This window comes from Eulemur rufifrons, chromosome 3, assembly GCF_041146395.1.
Source record: "Eulemur rufifrons isolate Redbay chromosome 3, OSU_ERuf_1, whole genome shotgun sequence".
NCBI lineage: Eukaryota > Metazoa > Chordata > Mammalia > Primates > Lemuridae > Eulemur > Eulemur rufifrons.
The window spans coordinates 20,100,182-20,113,976 of record NC_090985.1 but is presented as its reverse complement, the minus strand read 5'-3'; the positions used below and the strand labels follow the sequence as shown (position 1 = coordinate 20,113,976).

The 13,795-nt window shown below is 43.6% G+C and overlaps 1 protein-coding gene across 1 annotated transcript; it reads left to right on the top strand.

Annotated features, from left to right (window-relative positions):
• Positions 1–9,948: 9,948 nt before the first annotated feature.
• On the top strand, positions 9,949–13,581 carry MAGEL2 (MAGE family member L2). The gene has a single exon (XM_069465582.1). It carries the CDS (start codon positions 9,949–9,951, stop codon positions 13,579–13,581), a length of 3,633 nt encoding a protein of 1,210 aa, XP_069321683.1.
• Positions 13,582–13,795: the final 214 nt, after the last annotated feature.

Below are 13,795 nucleotides of genomic sequence, written 5' to 3'. Positions count from 1 at the left end.
TCTTCCTATAAAAAACACACCTGCACCCAAATGTTTATAGCAGCACAATTCACAGTTGCAAAGATGTGGAAACAACCCAAATGCCCATCAATTCATGAATGGATTAGTAAAATGTGGCATATGTATACCATGGAGTATTACTCAGCTATAAGAAATAATGGTGATATAGAATCTCTTTTGTTCTCCTGGAGAGAGTTGGAACCCATTCTATTAAGTGAAGTATCCCAAGAATGGAAAAAGAGGCACCACATGTACTCACCAGAAAATTGGTTTCCCTGATCATCACCTAAGTGCACATTTGGGAATAACACCAACTGGGTATCGGACAGAGGTGGGATGGGAGGAGGGGATGGGTGTATACCTACATGATGAGTGCGATGTGCACTGTCTGGGGAATGGACACACTTGAAGCTCAGACTCGGGGGGATGGGGGAGCATGGGCAATATATATAACCTGAACTTTTGTACCCCCATAATAAGCTTAAATTTAAAAAAAAAAACTGAAAAAAAGTCAAAAAAATACACAAAACTTAAAAATCAATAATAAAATTAACAAAGAATCCAATTATAAAATGAGCTAAAAATCTGAACAGACACCATACCAAGGAAGATATATATATGGAGAAATAGATATAGATATATGTTCAGCATCAGATGTCATGAGGCAATCACAAGTTAAAGCAAAAAGATATAACCGTGCACCTAATTAGAGTGGCTAATGTTCACCGATTAGAATGGTTAACACCCAAAACACTGACAAAACCAAGTGCTGGCAAGAATGTGGATCAACAGGAACTCTCATTCATTACTAGTAAGAATAAGTAATAGTACACTCAGTTTGGAAGACAGTTTCATCAATTTCTTTCAAACTAAATATATTCTTAAGATACAGTCTAGCAACTCAGCACCTTGGTATTAACACAAAAGAGCTGAAAACTTATGCCACACAAAAATCTTTAAATAAATGTTTACAGAAGCTTTATTTCTCATTGGCAAAACTTGGAAGCAATCAAAATGTCCTGCAAGAGGTAAATGGATAAACAAACTCCAGCACACACATACAATAGAATAATACACAGGGACAAAAAGAAATTAGTAAGCTGCACATGAGTGGTTTATAGCAGCTTTTATCTATAATTGCCAAATCTGGGCAGCAAACAAGATGTCCTTCGCTAAGTGAATGGGTAAAAAACCATGGTACATCCAGACAACAGAATATTATTCAATATTAAAAACAAATGAGCTATCAAGCTACAAAAAGACATGGAGGAACCTTAAATGCATATTACTAAGTGAAGGAAACCAATCTGAAAAGGATATATACTGTAGGAGTTAAACTATGTGACATTTTGGAAAAGGCAAAACTTTGGAGACAATAAAAAGATGAATGGATTCCAGGGGTTGGAGGTGGGGAGGATGAAGAGGCAGAGCACAGAAGATTTTTAGGGCAGTGAAACTATGCTTTATACTTCTATAATAGTGGACACATGACATTATACACTTGTCGAATTGTAATGTAAAGTACTGAGATGTTCTCAACATCTCTAATCATTAGGGAAATGCAAATAAAAACTACAATGAGGTATCACCTAACTCCAGTGAGAATGGTCTTTATCAAAAAGTCCCAAAACAACAAATGCTGGCATGGATGTGAAGAGATTGGAACACTCTTACACTGTTGGTGGGACTGCAAATTAGCACAATCCCTGTGAAAAGTAATTTGCAGATACCTCAAAGAGCTAAAAATTTAAATACCATTTGATCCAGAAACCCCACTACTAGGCATTTGCCCAAAGGAAAAAAAAGACATTCTATAATAAAGACATCTGCACTCGAATATTTATGGTAGCACAATTCACAATGGCAAAGATGTGGAAACAACCCAAGTGCCCATCAATACATGAGTGGATTAATAAAATGTGGTATATGTATACCATGGAATAGTGCTAAACTACAAAAAACAATGGTGAATTAGCACCTCTCATATTATCCTGGATAGAGCTTGAGCCCATCCTTTGAAGTGAAGTCTCACAAGAATGGAAAAACAAGCAGCATATATTCTCGCCATCAAATTGGTACTAACTGATCAACACTATGGTGCTCACATGGTGGTAATATTCACTGGGTTCCAGTCAAGTGGGGGTGGGTCGGGGTGGGCAAACTCACAACTAATGGATGCAGAGTGCACTGTATGGGAGAAGGGCACACTTATAGCCCTGACTTGGGAGAGGCAAAGGCATTATATGTAACCAAGATGTTTGTACACCCATAATATTCTGAAAAAATAGTAATAAATAAAATAATAAATAAATAATAAAATAAAATATTTTGAAAAATAAAATAAAATAAATAGAATAAAATAACAAAAAAAGAAAGAAACCCTAATTTAAACTATAGCGTTTGGGCAATAAGGATGTGTCAATTTAGGTTCATCAATTGCAACAAACACACTGCTCTGATGGAGGATGTTGCTTGTCAGAGACAGGGTGTGTGTGTGTGTGTGTGTGTGTGTTGGGGGATATAGGGAGTATATGGAAACTTGCACTGTCACTTAATTCTGCTGTGAACATAAAACTGCTTTAAAATAAGATATGTTAAAAATATGTATAAAGAAAAAAGTTGTAAAGCCACAAAATGAGAAATCTTAAATGCGTATAGCTAAGTGAAACAAGCCAATCTCGAAGGCTATACTCTGTGTGACTGACTGTATGAGATATTCTGGAAAAGGGTCAAATGTGGAGACAGTAAAATGATCCTTTGCTAGGGGTTTGGCAGGAGGGAGTACAAGGTATTTTTAGGGCAGTGAAACTATTCTGTGTCATAATGTAATGGTGGACATATGTTATTACACAACTGTCAAAATCCATTAAATACACAAAATACAGAGTGAATACTAATGTAAACTAAGAACTTTAGTTAATAAAGAATAATGCATGCATTCCCTTTATACGTCATTGTATATTTATATATATTTATATATATTATATAATATTATATATTATTGTATGGCTTATCAATTGTTACAAATGCACCACACTCATTCAAGATGTTAATAATAGACAAAACTATAAGAAGGCATGGAGGAGGGGGAGAGCATAGAAAGAAAGTCTCTGTACTTTCACCTCAATTTTTCTGTAAACCTACACCTTCATTAAAAAATAGTCTGTTACAAAAGGCCAACCAAAAAGTGAAGACATGTTCAACATCATTAGTCATCAGGGTAATGCAAATGAAATCCAAATGCAATAACACCTTACATCTGTCAGAATGGCCCTTATTAAAAAGTAAAAAACAATAGATGCTGGCATGGAGAAATGACATACTTATGCACTGTTGATGGGATTGCAGATTAGTACAACCTCTATGGAAAACAGTATGGAGATTTCTCAAATAAATAAGTATAGAATTACCATTTGATCCAGAAATCCCATTACTGGGTATCTATCCAAAGGAAAAGAAGTGATTTTATCAAAAAGACACTTGTGTTTGTTGCAGCACAATTCACAATCACAAAGATATGGAATCAACCTCAGTTCCTTCAATTCATGAGTGGACTAAAAAAATGTGATACACACAAATAGACACACACACACACACACACACACACCCCATAGAATACTACTCAGTCATGAAAAGGAATGAAATAATATCTTTTGCAGCAATGTGGATGGAACTGGAGACCATTATCTTAAGAGAAATATCTCAGGAATGGAAAAACAAACACCATATGTACTCATTAATAATTGGGAACTAACTGATGGGCACACACGGGCATGGAGAGATATAAAGATCACTGGATGAGGCCGAGGCGGGTGGATCGCTCGAGGTCAGGAGTTCGAGACCAGCCTGAGCAAGAGTGGGACCCCGTCTCTACTAAAAATAGAAAGAAATTATATGGACAACTAAAACATATATATACAAAAAATTAGCCGGGCATGGTGGCGCATGCCTGTAGTCCCAGCTACTCGGGAGGCTGAGGCAGTAGGATCGCTTAAGCCCAGGAGTTTGAGGTTGCTGTGAGCTAGACTGACGCCATGGCACTCACTCCAGCCCGGGCAACAGAGTGAGACTCTGTCTCAAAAAAAAAAAAAAAAAAAAAAAAAAAAGATCACTGGAAATCAAGAAGGGGAATGGAGGAAGAGGGAAGGGGTAAAACCTTACCTAATATATACAATGAACACTATTCGGGTGATGGGCACACTAGTAGCCCCGACTTAAGCAATATTAAAGGTATCCATGTAACAAAAACATTTGCACCCCCTTAATATTTTGAGTTAAAAAGAAAAAAATAATATATTAATTAAAAAGAAAAAACACAAACAAAGATAAAATCACAATGATACACCATTTCTCATCCACTGGAATATCTAAAATAAAAATGGCTGACAATATCAATTTGGCAATGACATTTGCTAATTGGAGTGTAAAATTATACAAATAACCATTTCACATCCACTAGAATTACCAAAACTAAAAAGATTGACACTATAAAATTGTGCAAGTGTGTCAAGTACCTGGAATTCTCAAACATTCTGGTAGAGTGTAAAATGGTCTAACTCAAAGATAGAGAACTGTTGCAGTTTCTTATAAACACACACCTACCCTATGACCTAGCCATTCAATTCCCAGGTATTTACTAAGATAAATGAAAACATATGTTCACAAAAGACTTGTAAAAGAATTTGCAAAGCATCCTTTTTTCATAATGCCACCAAATTGTAAAAGCCCCAAATGTCAACAAGTAACTGATAAACAAACTGTCAAGTCAGAAATAGAATTGGATACTTTTCAGCATTAAAAAATATCAAACTTCCAATACATGCAATGTGTTTCTATCTCAATTAAAAAATGTTGAACAAAGTAATCCTGATTAAAATCCCCTTAAAACAGTATGGTTATTGCATTTTATGGAATTGAAGAATAGGCAAAATAATCTATGATGAGAGAAATCAGAAAGTGTTTGCTTGCTTTGGGATATAGAAAAATTGACTGGAAAAGGGCACATGGGAAATTTCTTTGATAATGAAAATATTATTTATGTTGTTCTGAGTGTCGGTTACTCAGTGGAAAAGCTTATTAAATGGAATACCCTAGATCAGTACATTTTATTGTATGTTCATTATATCTAAAAATGTTTTAAAAGGTTTTAGTAGCAATGAGGTAATGGTTAAGAATTCTAGCTTTGACAACAAATAGACAAGGCTTTCAATATGAATTCTGCTATGCATTGTTAGATCTTAGACAAGTTAATTAACCTTTGAACCTCACATTTTTGATGCGTAAAATGAAGCCAAACACTTATAGATTTTATGAGGAATCAATGAATAGTGTAGATAATGGTCTGAGGATAGTATTTTATCAAATAATAGGTATTCAATCAAATAGCAATTATACTATTTTAATGAAGTCCTTGTAATTCTTTATTCAAACACATTTTATGTCTGATATCTCCTATACTTTTTTAATTTTCCTGCTCAGGCTATCTATTTGGAAAACACTGATGAATCTTTCACAGCTTTGGATTTGCTTTTGTTCTTTTCATTGCTACAATCAGCATCACAGACCTTCACACCCCACGTTTAAGCAGAAGCAAGTAATCAGTTATTTGAATCATCTATGACAAATAGGAGTTTTAAACAATGTAACAACACCACCTTATTGCATTCAAAATGCCACAGTAATATCCCTATGTGACTAACAATAGATTAGATCAATGTCTCTTTGTGACTAACAATAGATTAGATTAATGTTCCTATGTGACTAACAATAGATGCTGATAGGACTTGCATCAGATTATTCTCTGTAATCTTATATATAGCAAAATGCTGGATATATAGTGAATGCTTAATAAAAGGTGTTTCATAAATAAATGATTTTAGAGTATTTGAAAATCATAACTGATTTAATTATTCATTTATGAATATTTACACCAAATCTAACAGCTATAGATAAGTGAAAGATAGGCAGTTTTGTTGCTTATCTTATACTTTAATTCAATAGCTCTTTTCTGACCACTCAAAGTGAGGTGAGGATCCAAGACTAAGCAAAACAAGGCTCAAATCTGCTTCTGGTTCAGCAATTTTCCTATTCCTATTACTCTATCCTTAGTTCTTCTTTCCCTAATTTTTTTCAATTATTTTTTACACTTCTGTTATATATTGATGTAAGTCACTAAAAATCCTTTCTGGTTACAGAAGTTTTTGTGTCTTTCCCCCCACCTTGTGTTTTTGTTTTGTTTTGTTTTTAACAGATGGGGGTCTTGCTATGTTGCCCAGGCTGGTCTCAAACTCCTGGGCTCCTCCTACCTCAGCCTCCTAAAAAGCTGATCCTTTCTAATTAGAGGACAGACAGAGGCCAACATTCCATGTACGTTTTGTATTTGTGTCCCTTTTGTTTCCTACTGAGCTTTAAAATTCAAGGAAAGGGAATTTTGATATTACTTGCCTCAAAAACACTGAAGAAGAATATATACATGTTAGAATAATGGAGGCTTCAGGAAGCTACAGGATTTCATAGGAGAGAGATTTTGGGAGATCCATTTAAGACCTGTGGTCTAAATGCCTCACTAGACTCAGGGTGGTATTGAGTTTGGTTGCTATTAAGGCGGTCAGCTTTCCTAAAGGGCCTATATGTCCCTCAGTCCCTCAGGTGTATTTGATGTTGGGGATAAGTAAATTTTAAGTAGCTATGGTGAGCCCCTGAAGCAACCTGAGTTTGAGAGCACTGATTGTCTAAAATAGGCAGCTGTATTTTCCAGGGAGGATAATGTTCATTTACCCACCTTTACCATCTCCTCCAGAGTCACTGGAAACAATCCCCATTTTTTTCCTGCTACTCCCAGAATGTTACCAAGGAGAGGCAAAGGTGTTGATGTATAACTTGTTTATATTCCATTTCTAATTGCACCTACATATTTTTTTTTCTGCTGCATAATTCCTAATCCTTTCTTTCCGGCTTCTGTGTTGCCTGTTGGCACATACTGGGCCTCTTTTCATAGAATGGATTTGATGGGGGTTGACATTGTGTGTCAGTGCTATTCATTGAGTTCCAAAATCATTAAAAACAACCAGGTCCTACTGGTAGCCATTTATTGTGTGGGATTATCCACAGCATGCTGTAGTAAAGGTCAAACCTGTCATACTTCTGAAAAACAAAAAGAAGAAATGGTTAGTAGGAGAACTTAATCTCTGATGAGTTCATACATTTGAATTAGAGTAGAAAAAATTGTATGCTTTAGTAGGGGTAGAAATGTCTTAGACTGAAAAATCGACAACTTTCCCAAAGCCATATATAGTCAGTAACACCAATATGGCAGAGTAACACGGGATCATGAGGGTTATCCCTTTAGAATTGGTCCCTTCCAGTGTTTCTAACCCCCCATGACACCAGAAAATCCTACATGAATTTGAGTCTGGGCTATTAACCCCAGGGAAAGACTTAAAAATATAAAGCATGGTAGTATCCCTTTCTGCAAAACAGCTTTCTGTGTGCCAGGGTGTGTGCCCAGCAGTGGATAGCCTTCTCTGGATATACACAGGGTAACATACAGTAGTACCCCTTAACCCCAGGGCATATATTCCAAGACCCCATGGATGCCTGAGACCAAAGACAGCACTTTACCCTATATGTACTATGTTTTTTTGATCTGATAACTGAGACAGCTACTCAGCGACTAACAAGTGGGTAGCATATATATAGTAATGGATACGCTGGACAAAGGGATGACTCTTGTCCCAGGTGAGATGAAAAGAACAGACTTAATTACGCTACTCGGAATGGCATATACTTTAAACGTTATAAATTGTTTATTTCTCAAATTTTCCATTTAATATTTTCAGGCTGAAGTTGAACGTGAGTAACTGAAGCCATGGAATATGAAACTACAGATAAGGGAAGACTACTGTATATTCCATTTGCTCATTAGTAGTTATCTTGATGATCAAATTGATAATCCTTATCATGGTGCTTGTGTTCAATTAACTCTTATTTTACTTAATAATTGCCCCAAAGAGAAAGAATAGTAATGCTATAAATTCAGATATGCTAAACAGAAACTGTAAAGCTTTTCCTTTATTGAAAAAAGGTGAAAGATCTAGAAATACGGAAAGAGAAAAAAAAGCCGTATGCTTAGGTTGCTAAGATCTGTGGTAAGAACAAATCTTCTATCCATGAAATTTTGAAGAAGCAAAAAAAAAAAAAAAACAAAAAAAAACATACGTATATATAAGATATGGTACTATCCACAGTTTTAGGCATCTACTGGGGGTCTTGGAACGTATCCCCTGTGGATAAGGAGGAAATTCTTAGGCACTCTGAAAAAGCCGATTGCCTTTGAAAATAAGTGTTTCTTGGGAAATAACAACAGCCATTTGATGGCCTGAAAATCGCTGAACCTAAACTCCCCAATTCTTCATTCATTATTTAAGGTGTAATATCATTGGGAATGTGTACATGCCTTTCTTTGGAGCCATAAATTACCAAATTTGAGGCACCCTGGCTAGGGGTATCTGAGGAGTGGGGTATATCCTTCATCGTCTTCTTCCGCCCCCTGGTGGCCTTTCTGTCACTATGAACTCCTGCCCTGGGCTGCAGAGCTGCTTCTAATTAAACATCCTTGATACGCAGTAATTTGTGTATTTCCAGAAAACCATACAACTAAACAGAGATTCTCATTTTCAGCATAAAGTTGTATAGTGTTACTCAATAATGTTGTTGCTTTATCTGTTAATGCATCACTTATCTCATTTTTAAACTGATTTTTTCCATGAGTGGTTTTCTCAGAAATTTTCTATGCTATTTTTCATGTATTATTTCCTATATATCAATTTTGGATTTATTTATTCACGCATTTTATCATTTTCTAGTGCATCTTTTGGTTTTAATTTTTAAAATTTCTTTTCTGCTCTGCAACTGAAAAACAACTCTAAGAAACCCACTCTGTTCCCTTATCTGAGCCATTCCACAGGCAGTTTTCCCCATACTAATAATGTTGTCTTCCCTCAATTTCTGGCATATCTTGATTTCCATGATTTGTTTTCTTTTCTCCATACTCTTCGCCATCCCTTTCCTCTGCCTCTCTCTAATATGTCTGTATTCAAAACAGACGTCAGGAGTTTCACTCTAATCTCTCTTCTCCTGCAACCACCTGCACTCTCAATCTCTGTTTTCATGAGTGGGCATATGGGCTCCCAGCTCAGTTTTCTTCTGAATCCCAAGCTATAGTGCAAGAGCACCCACAGGGCATCTCTCCTTGGCAGCCCCAAAGCACCGCGAACACCCTGCGTCTGTCAGTACTCCTCATTTCTTTTCTCGTGTGCTTCCCACCGTGTCCTCAAGAGAGTAAATTGCCCGAGCAACTTTCCACTTTCCCAAGACAGTGACTTGTGTGCCTTCTCCATTTCTTTGACTGGTATATTAAATTATAATACAGGTAGCTGTCTACTAAAACTCCTGAATCCGTATTACATAAATGCGCTTTTTTCATTCCCCACCTCATATCTGAGCTCAGACCACACCATCTCCCCCCGTCTTGGATACCTTCCATGTTTCCAGTGGTCTGTTCCTATTCTATACTGCAGTAAAGTGATTTTTCTAAAACATGGATCTGTTCCTGTCACTCCCCTGTGAAAACTCATCCATGTAAAGTCTGACTAGTCTGCACTTGGGGACTGGACAGAGTGAGAAGAGATCTTGTGTCAGTCAGGACTGGTAGACGCCCCTGTGCAATATCCACTTGTGGTGGTCGGGGGCGGGGAAGGGGCGGGATTGAGCCCCCTTCCCCCTCCTCCTTACTGCGGAAAGCTGCAGAGCGAGAGCAGCACTCACTTCCTATTCAGCATTCAGCCGAGAGGGAGCCTCTGACCAGCCACGTAGGCATTCTCTTCTCTCTGGAGGAAAAGGCCCAGCAGCTGTCCGAGGAAAAGACCCACCAGCTGTCAGCAAAGGGACATGTCGCAGCTAAGTAAGAATACGGGTGATTCGAGTCCTCCAGCGGAGGCCCCGAAGCCGCCTGTCTATAGCCGCCCTACGGTTCTGATGCGGGCCCCGCCCGCTTCCTCCCGGGCTCCGCCAGTCCCTTGGGATCCACCTCCAATTGACTTGCAGGCTTCATTGGCCGCTTGGCAGGCACCCCAGCCTGCCTGGGAGGGCCCGCCGGGCCAGCTGCCCGCCCCGGTAGCTCCGATGCCCCAGCCTCCAGCCCTAGGGGGTCCCATGGTCCAGGCTCCCCCACTGGGGGGCCCGATGGGCAAGCCTCCGACTCCTGGAGTGCTAATGGTCCATCCTCCCCCTCCGGTACCCCCAATAGCTCAGCCTCCGACTCCGGGAGTCCTGATGGTGCATCCTTCAGCTCCCGGAGCCCCTATGGCCCACCCTCCCCCTCCAGGGACCCCTATGGCCCACCCTCCCCCTCCAGGCACCCCGATGGCCCATCCTCCCCCTCCGGGCACCCAGATGGCCCATCCTCCCCCTCCGGGCACCCCTATGGCCCATCCTCCCCCTCCGGGCACCCCGATGGTGCATCCTCCCCCTCCGGGGACACCGATGGCGCATCCTCCCCCTCCGGGGACACCGATGGCTCATCCTCCCCCTCCGGGGACACCGATGGCCCAGCCTCCAGCTCCGGGAGTCCTGATGGCCCAGCCTCTGACTCCGGGAGTCCTGATGGTCCAGTCTCCTGCCGGAGCCGCGATGGCCCAGCCTCCACCTCCGGGAGCCGTGATGGCCCAGCCTCCACCTTCAGCAGCACCGATGGCCAAGCCTCCAGGTCCTGGAGTCCTGATGATTCATCCTCCAGGTTCGAGAGCTCCGATCACCCAGCCTGCAGCTTCAGGAGCACCGATAGTGCAGCCGGCTGCCCCACCTGCGCAGCCTATGGGTTCTTGGGCCCCGCAGGGTCAACCATTGATCCTGCAAATCCAGTCTCAGGTTATAAGGGCTCCTCCGCAGGTTCCCCAGGTCCCGCAGGCACCCCCTGCACAGCTGGCCACACCCCCTGGTTGGCAGGCCACCTCGCCAGGGTGGCAGGCCACACCGCAAGGCTGGCAGGCTACACCCCTGACCTGGCAGGCCACGCAGGTAACCTGGCAGGCACCAGCAATTGCCTGGCAGGGGCCACCACCCATGCGCCAGGGCCCCCCACCCATCCGCCCTGGCCCACCGCCCATCCGCCCTGGCCCACCGCCGATGATCCGCCAGCCTCCACCTGTGCTCCGCCAGGCACCACCTGTGATCCGCCAGGCACCACCTGTGATGCGCCAGGCACCACCGCTGATCCGCCAGGCACCACCTGTGATGCGCCAGGCACCACCGCTGATCCGCCAGGCACCGCCGCCCATCCGACCTGCCCCGCAGGTCATGGCCACACAGCCACCTCTCTGGCAGACCCTGCCACCCCCACCTCCTTTGCGGCAGGCCCCGCAGGCTAGGCTGCCGGCCCCGCAGGTGCAGGGGGCGCCGCAGGTGCCTACGGCTGCAGCTGCTACGCAGGTACCCGCGGCGCCGCCCGCTGGCCTGCAGGTGCCCCAGCCTGTGCTGCCGGCCCCGCTGTCTGTCCCACTTTCTGACCCGCAGGCTGCGCACTGCCCCTCCATCATCTGGCAAGCTCCGAAAGGCCAGCCCCCAGTGCCGCATGAGCTACCAACGTCGATGGAGTTCCAGGAGGTGCAGCCAACTCAGGCAGTAGCCTGGCAAGCCCCGAAGGCCCCCACTCATTTCTGGCAGCCCGTGCCTGCCCAGGAGGCCCAGAGGCAGGCTCCCCCGGTTGTCCAGCTGGAGCAGCCCTTTCGGGGAGCCCCGCCCTCCCAGAAAGTCCTGCAAATCCAGCTACCCGCCCAGCAGGCCCAGCCCTCGGGTCCGCAAGCAGAGCTGCCTGCGCTCCAGCACCAATCCTCCTGGCAAGGCCCCCCAGCAGTCTTGCAGGCCCAGCCCGGAGCCCAAGTAGCCTCGTCAAATTTTCCCCGGGGCTCCGCTAAATCATTGATGACTCCATCAGGAGAATCCAGGGCCTCTTCTATAGAACCCAGGGGCTCTTCTAAAGAACGTAGGACCTCTTCGAAGGAACGGAGGGCCCCTTCAAAGGACCGCATGATCTTTGCTGCCACCTTCTGTGCTCCCAGGGCAGTTTCAGCTACACGAGCACACCTGCCAACTGCCTGGAAAAACTTGCCTGCCTCATCGGAGACCTTCACTGCCACCTCAAGGGTCTTTCCCTCTACCTCCCACTTTCAGCCTGCCTCTTGTAATTCCTTTCCAGGCCCCTCTGCCACCTCAGAGGCTCCGAAGTCACTGCCATTTCCTCTGCAGGATCCCTTTGCCTGTGCAGAGGCCCTGCCTGCAGGCCCATGGGTTCCACAGCCCAATATGAATGCCTCAAAGGCATCCAAAGCAGTGCCCACCATCCTGATGGCTACAGCAGCTGCCCCCCAGGCAACTGCCACTGCTCCAGAGGCCTCAAAGACCTCCGTCGAGCCTCCACGCCGCTCTGGAAAAGCCACCAGGAAGAAGAAGCATCTGGAACCTGAAGAGGACAGCTGCAGCCATACGTTGGCCTTTTGTGACTGGCAGGACCAAAGGTCCTGGGAGAATCTGAATCTGAGTGCCTGGGCAGTACAAAGCCCTATCCAGGTCTTTGGTGACTGGGAACACCCAAGCATTCCCCATGGCCTGAATGGCTGGGAGGGCCCTAGTACCTCCAGGATTCTGAGTGGCTGGGAGGGGCCCAGCACATCTTGGGCCCTGAGTGCCTGGGAGGGGCCAAGCACCTCGAGGGGCCCAGGTACCTCTGAAGGCCGAGGTAGCCCTCATACCTTATTTATCTCTGAGGTCCCCTGTCTCTCTCGGGGGTCCAGTGCCACCCAGGATGAAGTGGAGGCACAGCCATTGTCTCCCCTGGATGAGAGAGCAAATGCATTGGTGCAGTTCCTCTTGGTCAAGGACCAAGCCAAAGTGCCAATCCAGCGCTCAGAGATGGTGAAAGTCATCATCCGAGAATATAAAGATGAGTGCTTAGATATTATCGGCCGTGCCAACAGTAAGCTGGAGTGTGCCTTTGGTTATCAATTGAGGGAAATTGATACCACAAACCACTCCTATATTATCATCAACAAGCTGGGGCACCCTAATGGTGATTTGGTGGCATCCTACTTAGACAAGCCCAAGCTAGGGCTCCTGATGGTGGTCTTGAGCCTTATTTTCATGAAGGGCAATTGTGTCAGGGAGGATATGATCTTTAATTTTCTGTTCAAGTTAGGATTGGATGTTCAGGGGACAAATGGTCTCTTCGGAAATGCAAAGAAGCTCATCACTGATGTGTTTGTGAGGCACAAGTACCTAGAGTACAGGCGAATCCCCTGCACTGAGCCAGCAGAATATGAGTTGCTCTGGGGCCCTCGAGCATTCCTCGAAACCAACAAGATGCTTGTCCTGAGGTTTCTGGCCAGGCTCCATAAGAAAGATCCACAGAGCTGGCCATTCCATTACTTTGAAGCGCTGGCAGAGTGTGAGTCTGACGATACAGATGAGGATGATTCCGAAGCCGGTGACGATCCCGGCAGCCCCACTAGCAGTCCCCCTCCCCATTAATAAGTGCAGCAGAGATCTTGTTCATTTGTTTTCCCTGGGGCAACTGATGGGGGAGGGGGTATTTTGTTTCTGGTGTTTATGTTCCAGTTCCATGTGTGTAAGTTTGGATTTTCCATTTGGTTCCATATCTGCCAAAGCTTTGTACATTTTCATGTGGTGTTGATTTCAATTGGCCTCTGTTCTCTTTGGTATTTTGGCATTTGTATTTTTAAGT

What these genes read in the sequence shown, in the direction of transcription:
- MAGEL2 (XM_069465582.1), top strand. Translation starts at nt 9,949, where the DNA reads ATGTCGCAGCTAAGTAAGAATACGGGTGATTCGAGTCCTCCAGCGGAG.